The sequence below is a fragment of the Oncorhynchus mykiss genome, chromosome 6, assembly GCF_013265735.2.
Source record: "Oncorhynchus mykiss isolate Arlee chromosome 6, USDA_OmykA_1.1, whole genome shotgun sequence".
NCBI classification, from domain to species: Eukaryota; Metazoa; Chordata; class Actinopteri; order Salmoniformes; family Salmonidae; genus Oncorhynchus; species Oncorhynchus mykiss.
This window is the reverse complement of record NC_048570.1, coordinates 42,890,316-42,912,739: the sequence shown is the minus strand read 5'-3', so window position 1 is coordinate 42,912,739 and position 22,424 is coordinate 42,890,316. Positions and strand designations below refer to the sequence as shown.

At 41.6% G+C, this 22,424-nt stretch overlaps 1 protein-coding gene across 1 annotated transcript in view; it reads right to left on the bottom strand.

Moving 5' to 3' along the window:
• col27a1b (collagen, type XXVII, alpha 1b) overlaps nt 1-22,424 on the bottom strand; it is a 138,445-nt gene that overhangs the window by 79,492 nt on the left and 36,529 nt on the right. The window contains exons 5-8 of the mRNA XM_021606572.2: nt 18,076-18,129; nt 12,699-12,752; nt 12,303-12,356; nt 4,748-4,792 (exon numbers count right to left, since the gene is read on the bottom strand). Of these exons, the coding sequence (XP_021462247.2) occupies nt 4,748-4,792; nt 12,303-12,356; nt 12,699-12,752; nt 18,076-18,129 (207 nt within the window). The remainder of the gene's footprint in view (nt 1-4,747; nt 4,793-12,302; nt 12,357-12,698; nt 12,753-18,075; nt 18,130-22,424) is intronic.

Sequence of the window (22,424 nt, the reverse complement as noted above, 5' to 3'; positions counted from 1 at the left end):
CTTGATAAAGAGCCTTTGTGTGGTCAGCAGTGCGTTTGGAAGGCAGCAGAACCATTGCTGATATTGGCTATATCTACAGTATAGGCAAAAAAATGCCAAAAAATATCATCAATAGAAATAGAATGGGCGTCCCCACTCAAGTCAATGATACCATAATGAGTGGAATGGCGGCCAGTGCAAGTGTACACATAGGAGCAAAGCAGGAATTAAAATCAGGAAGTAAAAGCAGGAAGAGTTTCCATCAATATGTGCTCTGATTTCTTAATTCAACTCAATTCGACATAACAAAAAATACATTCCATTGCATGAGCCACATCAGTTAACATCATTTGAATGAACATTCTACATTACCATGGGCATTATTGCATCACAATACCAGGCAGCCATTGCAAGTGTACCCATTAGTTTACCAGTCAACTTGCCAGGGTTAGAGGTTCCAAGCCTGTTCTATTGATCTATGCGTATGTTCGCAATTTCGCTCCGAGTGTGCTCTGGGAGTTTGTAAATTCAGAGCGTTTCAATCTGGCCGAGGAGTAGGTTTGATCTGAGCATTCTGACCTCACAATGGCAGTCAAGCACCCAAGCTAACTGGCTAAAGTTGGCTAGCTTGCTAGCTACCTCCAGACACAAATGAGAGAACACCTCACTCTGACCATTTTACTCCTTCTAGTAGAGCTGGTTAGGCTGCTTTTATGTTATCTAGAGCAGTTGGTGACTGTAGCTGTGCTATTGGCCCAAATCTATTTTTATATATATATATATATTTATTTATTTTCTGTTGATATATGTTTATATATATATATATATATATATTTACCCCCTTTTCTCCCCAATTGGTAGTTACAGTCTTGTCCCATCGCTGCAACACCCATACGGACTCGGGAGAGGCGAAGGTCGAGAGCCGTGTGTCCTCCGAAACACAACCCAGCCAAGCCACACTGCTTCTTGACACAATGCCCGCTTAACCCGGTAGCCAGCCGCACCAATGTGTCAGAGAAAACTCTTACACCTGGAAACCGCGTCAGCGTGCATTGCGCCCAGCCCGCCACAGGAGTCAATAGTGCGTGATGGGACAACAACATCCCTGCCGGCCAAACCCTCCCCTAACCCGGACGACGAAGGGCTAATTGTGCACCACCCCATGGGGCGGAATTGCCTAGGCAACTGAAGACAAAGATTCATCACGTTGTTAAGAGTCCATGTTACAGTATATCCTGTATTTTAACGGTTATGACGGTTATTTTATTTTCATGACGGTACATAACTGTCGGTTACACTGCAATTCGGTAATTGTGCCAGCCCTAAGAACTCTGGGCCAAAGTGAAAACCTTTAAAGGGATACTTTAGGATTTTGGCAATTTGGCAAGTAACTTTTATCTATATCCTCAAAGTCAGATGAATTTTTGGATATCAGTTTTAAAATAGATAAAACAATGAGAGATATTTCACCAGATGTATAAATGTGAAGCATCCTCTTGGCATTTCCATTCACTACCAAATATGGTAGTGAGAGGAAGCTCGCTGGCCGGCAGTGAGAGAAAACGTAACAATATGGATTTTGGTCGCACATTCTGCACATTTTGCACATTTCCTCATTGATGAAACATTTGATCTCAATACAGTTTTCTGTTCCCAAAACTAGAATATGTTATGAACAGAGTGGACAAAGTTTTGTAGAGTACCCTTTGAAAAAGTTTTAAAAAGTCACATTATTTGGAAGGAGTGCAAAAGTGAATTGAGTTATTGCACACGCGCACTTCACAGACTAGGCGTGACCTAACGAAAATATGCAGATGAATGCTAGAATGCACCAATAGGATCTTGCAAGCTCGTGCTTGGCTCTGCCCACCTCCTTGCTTGTTCTGCCCACTATGACTAATTTGTTCCCATTGGAAACGTCAGGCTGTGATCTATTTGGCTTAGTTATAAAAATCTTTGGTTTTCTGTCTCTATGTCCAGTATAAAGGAAGTTAAAGGTAGTTGCAAGCAGATACCCATATATAGTTGAAGTCGGAAGTTTACATACACCTTAACCAAATACATTTAAACTCAGTTTTCACAATTCCTGACATTTAATCCTCGTAAACATTCCCTGTCTTAGGTCAGTTAGGATCACCACTTTATTTTAAGAATGTGAAATGTCAGAATAATAGTAGAGAGAGATTTATTTCAGCTTTTATTTCTTTCATCACATTCCCAGTGGGTCAGAAGTTAACATACACTCAATTAGTATTTGGTAGTATTGCCTTTAAATTGTTTAACTTGGGTCAAACGTTTCAGGTAGCCTTCCACAAGCTTCCCACAATAAGTTGGGTGAATTTTGGCCCATTCCTCCTGACAGAGCTGGTGTAACTGAGTCAGGTTTGTAGGCCTCCTTGCTCGTACACGCTTTTTCAGTTCTGCCCGCACATTTTCTATAGGATTGAGGTCAGGGCTTTGTGATGGCCACTCCAATACCTTGACTTTGTTGTCCTTAAGCCATTTTGCCACAACTTTGCTTGCAAGTATGCTTGGGGTCATTGTCCATTTGGAAGACCAATTTGCGATCAAGCTTTAGCTTTGTCTTGAGATGGTGCTTCAATATATCCACATAATTTTCCTCTTTCATGATGCCATCTATTTTGTGAAGTGCACCAGTCCCTCCTGCAGCAAAGCACTCCCACAACATGATGCTGCCACCCCTGTGCTTCACGGTTGGGATGGTGTTCTTCGGCTTGCAGGCCTCCACCTTTTTCCTCCAAACATAACGATGGTCATTATGGCCAAACAGTTCTATTTTTGTTTCATCAGACCAGAGGACATTTCTCCAAAAAGTACAATCTTTGTCCCCATGTGCAGTTCCAAACCGTAGTCTGGCTTTTTAATGGCGGTTTGGAGCAGTGGCTTCTTCCTTGCTGAGCGGCCTTTCAGGTTATGTCGATATAGCGATATAGGACTTGTTTTACTGTGGATATAGATACTTTTGTACCTGTTTCCTCCAGCATCTTCACAAGGTCCGTTGCTGTTGTTCTGGGATTGATTTGCACTTTTCGCACCAAAGTAATTTCATCTCTAGGAGACAGAACGCGTCTCCGTCCTGAGCGTTATGACGGCTGTGTGGTCCCACTGTGTTTATACTTGCATTCTATTGTTTGTACAGATGAACGTGGTACCTTCAGGCGTTTGGAAATTGCTCCCAAGGATGAACCAGACTTGTGGAGGTCTACAATTTATTTTCTGAGGTCTTGGCTGATATCTTTTGATTTTCCCATGATGTCATGCAAAGAGGCACTGAGTCTGAAGGTAGGCCTTAATATACATCCACAGGTACATCGCCAATTGACTCAAATTATGTCTATCAGAAGCCTATCAGAAGCTTCTAAAGCCATGACATAATTTTCTGGAATTTTCCAAACTGTTTTAAGGCACAGTCAACTTAGTGTATGTAAACTCCAGACCCACTGGAATTGTGATACAGTGAATTCTAAGTGAAATAATCCATCTGTAAACAATCGTTGGAAAAATTACTTGTTTCATGCACAAAGTAGATGTCCTAACTGACTTGCCAAAACTATAGTTTGTTAACAATACATTTGTGGGGTGGTTGAAAAACGAGTTTTAATGACTCCAACCTTAGTGTATGTAACCTTCCGACTTCAACTGTACCTGTTCTGACCAAAACAAATGTGAAAAAGTATTTCTCCACTAGTTGCACAATACATGACTGTCAAATACTATTAGTGTAAAATGTTGAAATATTGATATGTACATTTAGGCAATTCTTGAAGGTCTGTAACAGTTGCCATGATAGATAGCCATTGATATATTGCCCCATGTTGCTTTTGGAGAGACAGAAGATATATGTAGTTGCCAACTTAAGTGTATGTAAACTTCCGACTTCAACTGTACTTCCCAGCCATTGCATTAAGGCTGGTTTGCATTGGGTCGCCAAACTACCTGCAACTTCCTTCATACTGGACACAGAGACATAAAAATGGGCCTCATTGCCAAAATCCTGAAGTATCCCTTTAACTAGGCCAATGTTCTTCCCAATGTTCTTCCCTAACTAGGCCAATGTTCTTCCCAAATTGCACATTCTTCAGTACACTTAACACTATTTGTAGTTTTTTAAGGAATCTTGGGGAGTAGTGACCTTAGGGTGTCCAGACTAATTGGCCCACTTTAAGCTCTGCCAGAAACTAAATTTCTCTGGCCAAGATTCCTTAGGTACTAATGTGTTCATGTGTAACATCCTCCCTTCAGAAGAATTAGTTTCCTCTCTCTCTCTCTCTCTCTCTCTCTCTCTCTCTCTCTCTCTCTCTCTCTCTCTCTCTCTCTCTCTCTCTCTCTCTCTCTCTCCCTCCCTCCCTTTCTCTTTTCTTCTCTCTTTTCAGGAATTTATGTTTTGGTCTTCATGGAGCAATGTGTTCTGACAGCCGAGCCATAGCTTTAGCTTTGTTGGGTAAACAGATGGAGAGTCTTTTGTCTGATGTATTCCACTCTAACAGCAGTGGTTCAAACTTCAGACCCAGTCAGGTAGACAGACACATTAACACCAGCAGAGACGGAAAGACGGCAGCTGTTAGAATAACCACTGAAATATGTACAACCGCATGAGGATGTCATTCATTATGCTAAGTTTTATGTAACTGCATTGTTGAAGCTACCCTATATGTTTATGTTTTGTTAAGTAGAAATGATTGATAAGATATGATCACTGAGGAAAGATAAATGTCATTCTCATACAATAGAAAAACAGAATACTCACAGAATCTCCTGGTTGACCGGGGGGACCAGGGTGGCCTTTCTGTCCCTGCAGAGGAAAAACATTAGACAACTTTGAATGGTTATTATTTTGATCACCTAACTTGCCATAATATGTACTGATAGGCTATGCTTCGTTTCAATTGCTGTATACTACCAAGATACAGACTCACATGTACTCAATCAGAGCCCTCTGGAAAAAGAGTATGGTAATATGAACCTGCCGGGTAGAGGATATGGAGTTTCTGATGATCACACTTCTTATGTAAGTCTACAACACACACACACACAGCACTGCAGGGTGCTGCAGGGTCATGCCCCTCCTCAGCATTACATCGTGGAAATTCCTCACCTCGTTAGCTTGTAAAGGAACTCATAAACTGTTTATTTAAGAAGCTATGGATTAAATAAACAAAAAAATCAACAACAACAAACAGCAGGCCATTAATCAGCCATAAGGTTGTGAAATTGTCTCAGTATACGCTACACAGGTACAATGCTTTTATGTGCAGCACACTACTAATTTCAAATATCCTTGAATTATGCATATTACATATTCTAATATATTATTAACATTGTTGATTACATTTAGTATTAAAGTGGTAGCTATTCCAACATCAGGATTTGCACTTCTGTAAGCTACAAAACTGTCTGTGTTCAACCTTAACATGTGATGACAATACAACATAACAAATGAACAGGACATTTACTCTCACGGGTGGCCAAAAATAAAAGCCATGCCCCTACCAAGACACGCCTCCAGCCTTCTGATCTGTCCCGCTGGGTCATATCTTAATAACCCAGCATCAACAACCCAACCTGGCTCTTTTTAAATAAAACAACCCAACTAAGTGACCCAATGCCTGCAACCCAGCAGTTGGTTCATCCAAACAACCAAGCAATTGTAAGAGTGTATGCTAGGTTGAAGATACTGTAGCTACAGTGCATTCGGAAAGTATTCATACCCCTTGACATTTTCCACATTTTGTTACATTACAGGCTTTATAAACATTTTAAATCATTACAAATTAAAATCATTAATCTACACACAATACCCCATAATGACAAAGAAAAAACTGGTAACTGTTTTTTAGCAAATGTATTAAAAATAAAAAACTGAAAAAAGTTGTTTACAATATTATTCAGACCTTTTGCTAAGAGACTCGAAATTGAGCTCAGGTGCATTCTGTTTCCATTGATCATCATTGAGATGTTTCTACAACTTAATTGGAGTCCACCTGTGGTAAATTCAATTGATTGGGCATGATTTGGAAAGGCACACACCTGTCTATATAAAGTCCCACAGTTGACACTGCATGTCAGAGCAAAAACCAAGCCATGAGGTCAAAGGAATTGTCCGTAGACCTCAGATACATGATTGTGTCCAGGCACAGATCAGGGGAAGGGTACCAAAACATTTCTGCAGCATTGAAGGTCCCCAAGAACCCACTGGTCTCCCTCATTCTTAAATGGAAGAAGTTCGTAACCATCAATACTCTACCTAGAGCTGGCCGCCCGGCCAAGCTGAGAAGGGCCTTGGTCAAGGAAGTGACCAAGAACCTGATGGTCACTCTGACTGAGCTTCAGAGTTCCTTTGTGGAGATGGGAGAAACCTCCAGAAGGACATCCATCTCTGCAGCACTCCACCCATCAGGCTTTATTGTAGAGTGGCCAGTCGGAAGCCACTCCTCAGTAAAAGGCACATGACAGCCCGCTTGGAGTTTGCCAAAAGGCACCTAAAGACTCTCAGACCATGAGAAACAAGATGATCTGGTCTGATGAAACCAAGATTGAACTTTCTGGCCTGAACCCCAAGCGTCACGTCTGGAGGAAACCTGGAACCATCCCTACGGTGAAGCATAGTGGTGGCAGCATCAAGCTGTGGGGAAGTTTTTCAGGGACTGGGAGACTAGTCAGGATAGAGGGAAGGATGAATGGAGCAAAGTACAGAGAGATCCTTAATGAAAACCTGCTCCAGAGCACTCAGGACCTCAGACTGGGGTGAAGGTTCACCTTCCAACAGGACATCGGCCCTAAGCACACAGCCAAGACAACACAGGAGCGGCTTCGGGACAAGTCTTTTAATGTCCTTGAGTGGCCCAGCCAGAGCCCAGACTTGAACCAGGTCGAACAACTCTGGAGAGACCTGAAAATAGCTGTGCAGCGACGCTCCCCACCCAACCTGACAGAGGTTGAGAGGATCTGCAGAGAAGAATGGAAGAAACTCCCCAAATACAAGAAGACCTGAGGCTGTAATCGCTGCCAAAGGTGCTTCAAAAAAGTAGTGAGTAAAGGGTCTGAAATACTTATGTAAATGTGATATGTTAGGTTTTTTTTCTTTATAAATTTGCAAAAATAAATAAAAACCTGTCTTTCTTTGTCATTATGGGGTATTGATGAGGCAAAAAAAACTGTTTAATCCATTTTAGAATAAGGCTGTAACGTAACAAAAATGTGGAAAAAGTCAAGTGGTCTGAATACTTTCCGAATGCACTGTAGCTTGCAACCTAAGCCAACACCTAATAATTATGCTCATAAACAAATTCCATTACCATCACAATAATCTTTTTGGAATTAAAACAGGCTAAAGTCATATAGTATAATTGGGAAAGGGGGATAATCGACATCCACATCTTCTGCGCCTGTGGAACAGTGAGTTAACTGCCTTGCTCAGGGGCAGAACGACAGATTATTAACTTGTCAGCTCGGGGACTCGATCTAAGCTCCTACCCGCCAGGCTACCTGCCGCTTGGCTTGACAGACAATGTTGTATTATTCAACATTGCTATTAAAATAGTACTCATATAGGAATGGGTAATTGTTTTCAAGTTGCTAGCTATCGCATAACGCCATCGTCATATTTGCATCTTTTTCTGAGTCTGGCAGTGCAACAAATCCAACGGCAAAATAAATTCAAAGTGCTCCGCATGCGCCAGCAAAAAGGTTCCTCCAGGAACCCCTTGCTACATTGGAATATTAAAATATTCCTCTAAGAACCCCTCAACTAACTAAAGGTGCAAATATGAACCCAGTGACTGCAATGGTTTCTAGAAGAACTCCAGGGTTCCTCAAGTCACCCGTAATTCTAAGAGTGTGTACAAGTGCAATACTTTTAGACAATAAGTAGTCAGCACAAGGCTTTGGCATGCTTTAACACTAGATGGTCCTTACACCTTATTCTGAGAAACATACTATAAACCGTAGTATGAAAATTCCCCGAGTCCTACTGTCAATCAGTGTATCAGGGGACAGTTTGGAAACAACGAGCTGCAGTAGCAAGACTGAGGGCACTTCTGTTATTTCAGAACCTGCATATCTGACTCCTGAGGTGCTTAGCTGACAAACTCCTGGGGAGACAGAGAGACAGGAGTGTATCCCCTGTGTGTGTGTGTGTGTGTGTGTGTGTGCGTGCGTGCAAGCATGTGAGTGTGTGGGTGCGTGTGTTATGTGTTTATGTGTGAGTGAATGTATCCCCTTCAGTTGTGCCTGTGGCTGTCACTGCAGGCTCCTGCTAATTAGCATGCCTTTCAGCAGCAGCAGCCACACTGAGTAAACCACTGCATGCCAACACCACCATAGAGACAAATACACCAAACACCAAAGCACATATTGCCAAGTCCCACAGTGTTACGCGGAATGGAACAGGGGAACCTAAGAGCAGACTCAGACGAGGAGACTGGGATAACGTAACCAAGGTATTTATTGAAACACAGGGTGAAGATGGAGTGCAGGTCAGGGGAAGCTCGGGTGGGTTGCTGGAAACCAGGTGCGGAGGCTGAGGCTGGAGCGAGAGGGGTTGAGACAGAGTAAGCAGGTCCGGAGGAGAATCCAGGACAGAGTAGCAGGATGACGAGACGTGGGACTGGAGACAGGGACCAGAGTCAGAGCGGGCAGTACTGTAGCGGAGAGGAAAACAGCATCAGGCAAGGAAAACAGGCACAACAGGATCTGCATAGTAACAAACGGCTAGAAACGTAGACTGATTGAGCAGAGATTACGGTCTGGCAGCCGGGAAGTGGCAGGGCTGAGTATTAGTTTAGTAGAGGTCTTGATTATGGAACAGATTGCAGCTGGTGGGGATCTGCTCTGACTCCAGCACACCTGTCTCCACCCACACAATCACACACACACACACACAGAGAGAGGGAAAGAGCACTGGGGAAGGCGGCAGGTCAAGTAGACACAGGAATAGCAGTAGAGGGCGTTGCAGGAGCAGGTGTGACACACAGTTTACATACAGAGATGTTGAGATACGTCTATGAAGCCCAGTCGTTGTCTTCAACGGGTGATTCTAAACAGAAGGCCCAACAGATTATTATTATTCTTTTTTTTATTTTATTTTTTTACAAATAATCCCTGCAACCAATCAGCCAGCACTTGAAGACAGAGATGACAATTTCCCAGCCTCAGCAGACCTCGTCTGTGTCCCAAATGGCACCCTACTATATTCCTTTTATAGTGCACTACTTTTGACTAGAGCCCTACGGGCCCAGCTCAAAAGTAGTGCACTACAAAGGGAATAGGCTGCCATTTGGGACTCTGGAAATCTGTTCTATAAAAGCGTCACTACCCAGCCCCCTGGAGCAGAGTAAAAAGTCATGGCTGAGCCACTGCACAACCATGGACAAGGGAAGGGGGGAAGAATGCGTCTGAGCTCCAGAGCCAGCGACATACAGCTGAGTATAGTAAAAGGAGGGAAATGCTGCAGTCTCTGATCTGAGAGTCCATGCCAGAGAGACAGAGGAGCCGTGTGTGAGCATGTGTCTGAATGTGCAGTCCCGTGCACATAGCCATGGCTCACAGCTCCAGAGAGGAATATTGGTACTCTCTCATTCAAGATGAGTTATTTATTAGACTAGCGGATGTGTAATCCATGGTCCTATTACAAACATTTGCCCAGTTTTGCATCTGTTGGTATACATTGGAATTTGTATAATTTCAAGGCAGAATGCAAAATATTTTTTGCAAACAGCATACTTATGACGCAGTAAGGTATTGCATAACCCCTCTTGTATGAAGCAGTAAAATAACTTTAGCAGACAGAAAATATTCTTTCCATTGGATTTATATATTTTAAATGAGAAACTGGTTTCATATTCTCAACTCTTTCATCCCCACTATTCAATATTGACTGTGAGAGGGATTTTTAGAAAATGTCATTTTGCACAAATCAACATTTCCTGAAGAAATAGGAAACCTAACCAAGGCCCAGCCACCAAATGTGTCAGATCATCACCTACGTATAGTCTGGAATACGAGAGGAAAGTCTAGTAGAAAAAATACCTAGTATCTAATAAAAATAATTCCACCGTGCCAATGCCATCACGGCTGGGCTGGCTGTGGAAAGGGCAGGGTCGGCCAGGACCAGACCCATGTGCGCGAGCACACACACACACACACACACACACACACACACACACCCACACACACACACACACACGCAGCTCCAACACCGTCCAGATGCTCTACATAGTGTGTCAGTTTCCCCACCGCTTGACTGCCTCTTCTGATTTGCCAGACAACCCTGACTGCAGGGTAACTTCGCCCATTACATCTTTTACACGTTTCCCACCGAGGGAGAGGCTCTGCCAGGGACAAGGGCATGGGGTACAACTTCAAGGGGGGCGGGGGGGGACTAGATGTTTAGGTAACAAATGCACCATTTAACTGCAACAAATGTAAAGTGTGAGATTGTCATTGCTTTACAAACTATTGTTTTATGTTCCAGCAATGATGCAATTTAAAACATACATAGTAACTGTCAGTCACCTCTTTAATGGAAAAAAGGAACGGCTATTTTCCAATAAACTCCTCTTTCCATTACTCACATCATAGGCTGCATTCCAAATGGCACTCTATTCCCTATGTAGGCTCTGGTCAAAAGTAGTGCAACAGGGAATAGGGTGGCATTCAGAAAGTAGTGCAATAGGGAATAGGGAGCCATTTAGGATGCAACAACAGAGAGAGCTGAAAGAGACCCCCTTCTTCCCTATTCAGATTGGAGTCTATTTTAGAGTGAATGAAACAACCTTGACTGTAGCCTAGACCAGATGGTCTTTCACCATCAGCTTGTTCTACTACGTAACAGATTGTTGTTATGCCAGGTTTAGACTTTTACTGCTCTCGTACAAATGTGTCCAAAACAGACTACATGAGTATTGTGTGTGTTGCTAAACAGATCATTACGGCGCCGGTGATAACTTCTAAATTAGTACCCGGATCAGCCCTCAAGTTAAATAGTACAGTCATCTGTCATTTCAGGTAGACTCAACCATAGGCTCAAAGTATCTGAACGAAAACAAATACTATTTGAACCCAGGTCAGCACCAGTTGGTTCGAGGCCTAAAGTTCCCCTGGCTGTACTGTACTCAGAGTTTCTGTTTCTTCCTGCATTCACAGATTTCTTCTCCCTCTGGCAGTGGACCATGTGTGGAATAACCATGAATCACTGCCTGCCAGCAGTAATTTAGGAGAGGTAGTGTCTCCAAGTCTTTTTCCACCAGCTTTTATTGTATTTTCTGGTAATGAATAACATGTGTTTGCTGTACGGCAATCAGGTAACTTGAATGTAATATTTTTTGCAATGATGTTTAAGTAACGTTTTGTGTTGAGTCTTGTGAAAATCCATACAGCTAATTATGTTTTCCATTAGTCAACAAATATCTGTATCCCTAACATGGAATAAACTGTGTGTGTGTGCGCGTGTGTGTCTGCGTGTTTCCGAGTGCATGTGTGCGCATGTCTATGTGTGTGGTTGCATGTGTGTGCGTATCTGATCATGCATGTGCCTGCTGGCATGCCTGTCAGTGCATGATGAGTATGTGTACGTGGGCACGGAGCAGATTTCCTTCTTCCCACCTGAGTGTGTGTAATAGTCTCCCATGGTAAGTGATTAAGCTGTATTACAGGCCCAGGGCAAGGGCAGGACTGGAGTGAAGCCCGCAGAAGTGCATCTTAAGACAATGTACACTAGCAATAGGATGTGTGTAAATTGAGTTGAGACAGTACATGAAAAATAACTCAAGCTCTATAACAAAATGCCATTAAGATTTCAGCAGAACACTACTGAGTATTGAGAGCAATTGTCAAAGAGAGGGAATTACATAATTTATTTTACACTGCGTGTGATTCCCACTGATTCCCGCCCAAAAAAGACTCTCCTCAATCACCCTCATCGTGTTGGAAGCATTGACGATGAGGTCACAACCCAGCTAGTATATTCCAATCCAGCTATTCCAGAGTGTGAGCCTGAAGAAGAGTCGGTCTGAACACAGGTGCACTAATGTACAGTACTACTACGCCTGCACAATGTTAGGCTCCTCTCCAAACAAGAGAAGAAACATCCCGTGAGAAAAATGCTCTTGGCTTCGGTCCTCCTAAACAGTCCTTTCTGAGAAATTCCTGCTGAACACTGCTCATAGGGATTTAGGAATGGGCAGGCAGGGTTGGGGTGTAGCGTAGGATTTAGTGCACTTCAATGTGGTCCTCTGTACTCATTCGAAGAATCTGATTCATACAGTATCATGTGTGGCAGGGTTACGGGTAAAGTGGTTTCCTACCTTTCTGCTAACTTGACCAGTCAGTCCAGGGGGTCCTGAAGCACCACGGTCTCCCTATAAAGATAATAATGATTTATACAGTATATACTCTTCATTCTCAGGCTAATTGTAAAGTAGCGAATACATGTAAAACCAGTGATGTCATGGAACATGTCTGAATGCCAGCTAAAGACAGATAACACAGTAAGTCATATCGGACAATTGAAAGAATTGGGTTATCGCAAAGCGTGTTTCCATTTTCTCGAGTAACTCTCTATGACCGAAGTAAAATTCTCTGTAACAGATAACTTATTACATTATTGAATCATGACATTATCCGGTATTATTACTTTATCCGGTGTTACACTCTCCTTTTCAGAGAACGACACAGTGAAACACGAAACACAAGATGCTCACTCTTTCTCCTTTTGGTGCTCTGCCAGGTGAAAGGCCAGGGTCTCCTTTTCGTCCCTTGAACACACACACACACACACACACACACACACACACACACACACACACACACATACACACACAGAGACAGAGAGAGCAAAAAACAAACGGTTTAGTTTAGACAGATTCCGCTGATTCCCATGACGTCTTAGTCTCCAAATAACGAACAGATGTAGATTTCTGAAATATTTAAAGAAGGTTCAGGATGGAAACCTCCCCTCAATAATATGAATTGCTGATACGTTTTGGTGCAAGCTGCTTCGGCCAAGCCCGGATGTTGATTTCTCCCTCATACTTAGACTTAAAGAGCCTACTCAATGTTATGAGTCAATGTTAGGTCTAAATATAATGGCTTTATTTACATGTTCTCTACCATGACATGCAGAACTCAGGCGCTAAAGTTGACATGAAAAGGCCTACGGTACTCACTGCTGGTCAACGTTAGTGATCCGGTACACGCACGCAATAGCTTGACGTAATGGTGCATTTACACATTCTCTGCTGAGCTATGCTGTTTAATCACACGAAAAGTGGAAACATTACCGTACATGCTTGCATGCAGTGTAAGGGAGGGAATGGGTTCGCACACAATAGTAGCAGTTGTATTTACACAAGACAGAGTCCATTAATATTTACGTTTACAGCAAAGCCTCTGAAAAGCCATTGGGAGTGACCAGGCACATTCCTTGTCCTTTTCAGGCAGCAGTGGGATGTGGTCTGACTGCTGCTGTACTCCAGGGAACTGGGAAGGGCTTACTTTTAAATCTTACTACTGTACCATGAAGACGTTGGACGCTATTCATCTATGGCCTCAATCACATATAAAGTCAGGACCCTTGTAGGGGCCCTCGTGATGACCTTTCATTTATAAGTAGGGCCCAGAGTTTTTACTGGTCAAGTCAGGTGGAAAGGAAAACAACCTTCAACACATGTTAATGGAGCCATTCAAGGATTAACACAGAAACATTTGCAACCAGCTGTAAAATCTGTGTTTGTTCAAAGGAATTGGATCAAAAGGAAAATGATTTTTACAGACACTGGGCTTCTGAACAAACACTGTATGTGAGTAACTTTTATGAATGCTCTCCGGCAGTTAACGACTTTCTCCTGTGTGCCTACAATAAAAAAAAAGTTGGGGAGCGATTTTACATCTCCACCTCTGAATGCACCAGGCCTATTTCAGCAGGTACTCCAGGTAACAGTCCTGTTGGTTCTAAAACTGTGAAAAGGCTTAAACGGACACAAAATAATACAATTATTCCACAAGGTCATTGATGGTGGAAATATAAGCTTCTCCATTATCACCTTCATTGCACCATTAAATTATACATTTTCATATGAGCCCCAACTTGGCATGAAAACCGGCACGTGTCCCAAACAGCACTCTATTATCCTTGTAGTGCACTACTTTTGACCAGAGCCCTGTGAGCCCTGGTCAAAAGTCGTGCACTATGTATAGGCAATAGGGTGCCATTTGGGACACAGCCAAGGTCTTTCTTTAAATGTCCCCCAGACCAGCCTCACCTGGACACGAATGGGGAAAGGAGGTTGTAACTGGTGCCAACATCTACACTCGGGAACAATGTAGGATTTCACTGTCCATCACTCTCTTTTATCGGAGAAAGGAAATTTAAAACAAGTGAAGCAGTTTATTTACACTTGAGGACCCACTGTAAATAAAAAAATAAGTTGTTTAATTGTTTGTCTTAAACTCTACAAAAGTCAGCTTTCTCCCTCTCACTGTCTATATCAGAAGTGTCACGGGCACAGTTCTAAGAGGACAAGACCACATACTGGGTAATTGCACTGGGGTTGTGTCAAAAGGGACAGGGGTTGCACACAAATGAGCTTTTTCCATCTCAATTGACAGTAGGTCAAAGTGAGATGGACTACCTTTGGTGACGCGCCAGCTCAACTACTACTCGCTATATCCTCTCTCTCTCTCTCTCTCTCTCTCTCTCTCTCTCTCTCTCTCTCTCTCTCGCAAATCAATTTAAATTCAATTCAATATTGACATGATGTAACAATGTACATCTCCCTCTCCCCCTCTCTCTCTCTGCATCTCTCTTTCTCTATGTTCTTCTCGCTCTTACACTTTCTCTAACTGTCTTTCTGTCTCTCTGTGTCGCTCTCTCTCCTTCTCCCTCGCTTTCTCTTCTTCCATTCTAACACATAAATAAGCGTTATGGTGGTATGAACATGGGCTCCAGTCAAAGGCTGGTATTGATTACTTTTTACTATTGTGAACATGGAGTGGAAAAAATACCAGTTGAAATTGAATGTGCCCATAAGGATTAAGTATGGAACAATAACATGAAAATGTTTCCATTCTAGTTTAGTAACTTATTACTTGTGAATTCATAAAAGACGCAGTCAACAGTCTTGCAGTTATCCATCCATCAATGATTCAGAGAGTGTGGAACAGTAGGCTATGTTTTATGACTGATCTGGGTGTACATGTAGTGAATTTTAACAATATATACACTATCTATACATTAACTATACATTAGCTATACATGCCAGGGACATTCAAAGATGTCATTCAAGTACAGTAACCTCCGAATGTATTTGCACCCTTGATAAAAATGAGCAAACAATATTATAAATCTGGTTGCTTGGATCCTGGATGCTGCTTGGACGAGGTGCGTTCCAAGCCGTGCAGTATTGGCCATCACAGACACACCTACAGTTTGTCTGCTAACAGTTCCATCTGAAAATTATCACTGTGCCTCCATAAGAATATCATGTTCATGTTGCTGTCCAAAGAGTCTCTTGTATTTATCTCAACTTGCACATTATTTACCCTTGCTTCCAGCCTAGCATTTAGTTTGGTACAGCCAGGGTTAATATACTGTATGCCTCGCTGTCTGCCTGTCTGACCTCGGAAACAATGTTTCACTTTTGAACTTCAATCTCTGTAGTACCACAGATAGAATGAACATTGCCCAGACAAGACAACCTTTTCTGAGAAAGTCGAAATCACACATCAACGTCATTATCTTGGACATATCCAAGTAAATGCCAATAGAAAGAAAATCTCAAACAAACAGAAATCCAGCTAGTGTACGGTCATTCCAGGTTCAATGTATGACGTGACTGAGTTAGCTGAAGTTGGCTAGCGCAAGTGATAAGAACTTTACCCAGCCTGCATCGCAACTGTTTTGTATAGAACGGACGACCAGTCCAAAGATTTTTATTACTAAACCTAATTGTTCTATCTGTGACCAGTCCTTTTGCATAGCACCTACAGTTGAAGTTGGAAGTTTACATACACTAAGGTTGGAGTCACATCTACTTTTGTGCAAAACACAAGTCATTTTTCCAAACAATTGTTTACAGACAGTTTATTTAACTTATAATTCACTGTATCACAATTCCAGTGGGTCAGCAGTTTACATACACTAATTTGACTGTGCCTTTAAACAGCTTGGAAAATTCCATAAAATGATGTCATGGCTTTAGAAGCTTCTGATATGCTAATTGATATAATTTGAGTCAATTGGAGGTGTACCTGTGGATGAATTTCAAGGCCTACCTTCAAACTCAGTTCCTCTTTGCTTGACATCATGGGAAAAACCAAAGAAATCAGCCAAGACCTCAGAAAACAAATTGTAGCCCTCCACAAGTCTGGTTCATCCCTGGGAGCAATTTCCAAATGCCTGAAGGTACTACGTTCATCTGTACAAACAATAGTACGTAAGCATAAACACCGTGGGACCACGCAGCTGTCATACCACTCAGGAAGGAGACGTGATATGTCTCCTAGAGATGAACGTACTTTGGTGCAAATCTATCCCAGAACAACAGCAAAGGACCTTGTGAAGATGCTGGAGGAAACAGGTACCAATGTATCTATATCCACAGTAAAACGAGTCCTACATCGACATAACCTGAAAAGCCACTCAGCAAGGAAGAAGCCACTGCTCCAAAACTGCCATAAAAAAGCCAGACTACGGTTTGCAACTGGACATGGGGACCAATATCGTACTTTTTGTAGAAATGTCCTCTGGTCCGATGAAACAAAAATAGAACTGTTTGGCCATAATGAACATCGTTATGTTAGGAGGAAAAAGGTGGGGGCCTGCAAGCCGAAGAACACCATCCCAACCATGAAGCACAGGGGTGGCAGCATCATGTTGTGGGGGTGCTTTGCTGCAGGAGGGACTGGTGCACTTCACAAAATAGATGGCATCATGAGGGAGGAAAAGGATGTGGATATATTGAAGCAACATCTCAAGACTTCAGTGAAAGCTTGGTGGCAAATCGGTCTTCCAAATGGACAATGACCCCAAGCATACTTCCAAAGTTGTGGCAAAATGGCTTAAGGACAACAAAGTCAAGGTATTGGAGTGGCCATCACAAAGCCCTGACCTCAATCCTATAGAAAATGTGTGGGCAGAACTGAAAAAGTGTGTGCGAGCAAGGCCTACAAACCTGACTCAGTTACATCAGCTCTGTCAGGAGGAATGGGCCAAAATTTTACCAACTTATTGTGGGAAGCTTGTGGAATGCTACCCGAAATGTTTGACCCAAGTTAAACAATTTAAAGGCAATGCTATCAAATACTAATTGAGTGTATGTAAACCTCTGACCCACTGGGAATGTGATGAAAAGACATGGTATTTTTTACTAGGATTAAATGTCAGGAATCGTGAAAAACCGAGTTTAAATGTATTTGGCTAGGGTGTATGCAATCTTCCGAATTCAACTGTATGCAAAAAATAATTATTGACTGGTTTGCGTCTGTAGCAACATGACCAACCAGATTTTTGTCCGCACTATATCTTCTAGTGGAAAATTGAAATTGTGTGAAATTACTTATTAAAATAAACACTTTATGAAAATATGTAATAGAGCACTGCCTCACGTGCCTTATTGCTTAAATACAAATGCTGAGCTATATTGTATGCTCCCCAAAAATTGTAATATCTTCTTTTATACTATACAATTGCTAAGAGAAAGACATTTTGCAATGGGAGGGTGCCGGATAATCATTTTGACCATCTTAATAAAAACATTTTTTATATATATATATTACCTGTTAAACAAAATATTTTACTCCTCGCATATGTATTATTATAAAATAATATAATTTCCCCATTTATTTTAGCATACAATATAGCTCACTATTTGTATTATTTATTTTATACAGGTTTTTTTGCTCATCCTTATCAAGGGTGCCAATTGTTTTGGAGGCTGTACATTACCAAGCACTCCAGACAATTTTAGAGCATGGTGAGAACCTGAAAGAGAGAAGCTATTCATTCTCACCCATACACTGTCACTTATATCAGTCTCTATATTGTCCCTCTAATATTGGCCCAATCTAATAAATACATACCTTGAGTCCAGGGGGTCCCGGGCGACCAGGGTTTCCATGGGGACCAGGAGGACCCTGCAAAACAAGAAGACGCAATGTTGAGGAAAATTAAGATTAAGGAGAAAACGGGTTCATCAACCACACATTTGTTTCAAAGGAGTCACTGGAATCCCTATCTGAGTAATGTTACCGCGTGTGGAGTTTCCACTCTCTGGTCAGAGCTGAGCTCTTTCTCTCTCTCTGTGTGTGTTTCTGTAGGTGCTCTGTGGGCCATATGCCAATGCCTGTCTGTCTTTTTGTATTTCTGTCTGTCTGTCTGACTGTTTCTCTGCCTGCCTGCCTGTCTGAGTTATGACATATGGATGTGATTTTCCTCATCACTTTTCCAACAGCATCCCAGAGACTCACAGAGACGAGTGAAGGCAAGGCCAGTCACCCATTCCTATAGTCACAGTGGATACTCTGTCTCTCTTACAGAAGTTGTACCACAAACTGTGGGTACATGTATACTCCTTTTGGACCAGGCCTGCCAAATGTTTTAGCAGGGGACAAACTAAATATAACAACCAGATATAAATCCACCGGTGATTAATGGTAGGATAAGTCCTTTTGGGGAAACAGAACATAAATTCCAAACCAACCAAGTCGGGCCCATTCAACAGGGACAGGGATCGATAAGACTAGGGCTGTGCGGTGAACGTATTACCACCACACGAGTCATTAAGGAAATCAAATTCACAGTAATTAGGCTTCTCCAAGCTCTGATGCTGGTGAGCTCATGTTGCGCAACATTTCAATAGGCTATACAATTGCATGAGAAAACAGAGTAATGGCCTCTAATAGGAGGATCAGCTTTCTATAGGCTAGGCCTACTATATTTATTACTCAACTTTCCTAATATTAAGAACATTGCTTATTTACAACAGGAGTATAGCCTACCTGGCTGGCATGAAGATAACCCATGGTGGAAAGCGACCTCCATTCGCTATTTAAGTGCATTGATGACATGTATTTTTTTTCCTGCTGACCCTGATAATAATGGTCCATATCAAATCAAAACAAATTATAAGACATACATTATTTAGTGTATGTAAAGACAAGATGAAACGAAGAATAGTCTGATGGGTGACAATATTAGCCTATCACTTGTGAATTATATATTATCACTTGAGAATGATGCCGAGCATAAGAAACAATGCCTTTTTTGGGACTTTTTCAATCATAGTTGTACCCTTAATGTAGCCTAGCCCATAGGCTAGGCTATATGTTTCATAAGGTTTGTATCACAACTAAAGTGGCCAAATAACTTCTTAAAATGAATCACATTAGTACGCTTTACAAGGGGTGTGTAGCCTAACTGGCATACATAAGCAGCATGTGAGTTTAAATTTTGGGGAAGATAATTTTCAATATAAAAAGGCACCTTTATAATAAAAGCATTACATTTAGATTTAGAGCATTAAAGAAATTGAATAATTTATCTGAGCAAACCAGAAACCTTTCAATATATACATTCAAACAATACTTTAGAGCCATTTAAATATAATACATTGGAAGGTTGCGGGACTATGGAAAATGAAGGAATCAATCTATCTTTTTAGACTGTTAAGAGTATTTATCTGGTCATTATGTCAGTGTATTATGTCTGTTCGTAACAGTGTGTTATATGAGAAAATGTGATCGTATTATAAATTGTATTTTAATGTTTAAGGACTCTTGGAAGATTAGTCCAAATGAGGACTATGCATAATTGCATTTGCGGTCCCTTTTGATAACTGTATTTTCTGCTAATGGAACATTTGCGCTCATAGCCTACTGCCATGTGCCCTTTGCTGTGCTTATAACGTGAAGAAATAGCCTAATAGTTGATCAATATTTTAAGCTAAACGTTCTGATCTGTTGAGTCACCCACATTGTGTAAAAAAGTTTTTGGGATGCTAGTGATTGTATTAATTTGGGATCTATCGCATCGCACAACTGTCCCAAACTATGTTCGGAATATTTTTTCTCTCACAGAGAATAGAATAGGTTGACCTTTCTACTATGTGGGATTGCAGATTGACATAGGCTAGTGCTTTTCATGTTCGTTCGGCCTACTCATATTGTTTTGTGATGAAAAGTAAACATGGACAGTTTTTCCAATATTTTCAACATGCACCTCGAATTGGATAAGGACGCGCGCAGTTGCATCCCGATTGTGTGTGTCTTCACTTTTAGCCTGTGAGAAAGACCCATGCAGCACTCAGGGAGAAGAAAAGGGTATTCCGCCGTGATATTCTTGGCATTATGAAGGGGTTGTCAATTTACTGACGTTGTGTGTACAGCCTGCGCAAAAACAACAAAGCAGAGCTCAAGCAACTATTTCAAATCATCATTAGAGTCACATCATGCAGCCTTACAATGTCTTAACATGTAGCCCAACGTTTGTAGAACAACTAAAGTTACATTAATAACTCTAAATTAAGCCTTTACGAAGACCTATATCTTTGTTAACTGCTCAACACAGAATAGCCACATGTGTGCACTCCCTCAAATCATTTGTAGAAAAGATCCTTTCTATTTTATTCAGCTTTGTTCAATTTTATTCTTCATACTATAAAATAACGCCACGGAATTCGAAGCAAATCTTGTCTGCTAAATGAACTAGTGAAGCCCACTGCCATTTGGCATAGCCACATCAGGACCTAACATAAGGACAACTCAGAGTATGCTATTCTGTTCTTCTGAAGTAAGACTACATTTTCTTCATGTCATGCTTTTTTAGACCTGTCTAAAATAAATCATGAATTTATTGGGAAGGTGTAGGCTATATTGCATGGATTTATTATACTTTTTAAAATGTTCCAAAGGTATGCATCAGTTGATTGTGTGGAAGCCAGGAGATGCTAAATGTGTTTATGTTAATTACTGTTAATTACCGTGAGACTGACAGTTATTTGCTTGACCCGCTGACAACATTTTGACCGCCACAGCCCTAGATAGGACCCTTTGGAAAATAGCATAGTGAAGTTGTCTTGTGAGTAGCCTGATTAAAAAAAGTCTATATTCAATTATGTTGGAGAGAGATGAACTGCTGAGTTTAGACAGCGTTGGACGTGCTGGGGTTATGTCCATCACAAACACCTCTGGTGACAGGGAGGATGACAGTTGAAGTTGAAAAGAAATGAGCTAAAAGCATTCTTGAACACAAAACCCGCTGACTCCCCAGGTTTCCTTTGTGGAGGAGAGAAGAGACAGGGGGAATTCATTTCAACCACATCCAGAGGACGAGGAGAGACAGAGGAGAGACTGACGAGGGACTGACAAAAGACCAAAAAAAAGACGGTGGAGAGACAGGGGATGGCCAAGTGCAAGTGTGTGGTTTAGTAATCCCGCCTGTCTCTGTTATTATCTATGCTTTATTATCAGCCTACAGAAAAGGCAGCAGCTCACTCTCACCTCCACATGCTGCCCTGTCCCCTTAGCCCCAGGCCCAGCACAATAGCTGCACACAGCACACTGGCTGGACATATGGAGACACTTACCAGAAGCTCATCTACAGATTTTCTCTATTCAACCATTCAGTGCATCTCACTGGATTTGCATTCGCTTGACATTATTAAAACATATGGAAATCATCATCTCCAAATACAAAGAGAGGAAAGAAAAGAGAGAGAGAGAGAGAGATACAGAGAGATACAGAGAGATACAGAGAGATACAGAGAGAGCGAGAAGATAGAGAGAGACAGAATGGTGGAGAGACAATATCGTTAGAAGTAGACACACATGCAGAAAGTAACAGGTTAGTTTACACATGGTGCAAGTAATCGGAAGGTAGAGATATGTGGAGACACCTGACTCTCTCACCCTGGCCTGGGCCTGACCAGGTTTACAATGTGGACCAACGATTCTTACAGGGGTGACGCGTAGAGTGTTATATTCTTCAATCATAATAATACTTTACTAATAATCATTTTATTTTAAGTGCTTTTCAAGACACCCAAAGTCACTTTAAATACACAAGAAAATGAGCAGGATAAAAAGCAATAAAATCACACATTAAAATAAGGAAGTACAGTGCATTCGGAAAGTATTCAGACTCCTTGACTTTTCCCACATTTTGTTACATTCCAGCCTTATTCTAAAATGTATTAAATTGTTTGTTTTTCTGTGCCTGGACACAATACTGTCTCGGAGCTCTACGGACAATTCCTTCGATCTCATGGCTTGGTTCTTGCTCTGACATGTACTGTCAACTGTAGGACCTTACAGTATATAGACAGGTGTGTGCCTTTCCAAATCAAGCGATTTAATTTACCACAGGTGGACTCCAATCAAGTTGTAAAAACATCTCAAGGATGATCAATGGAAACAGAATGCACCTGAGCTCA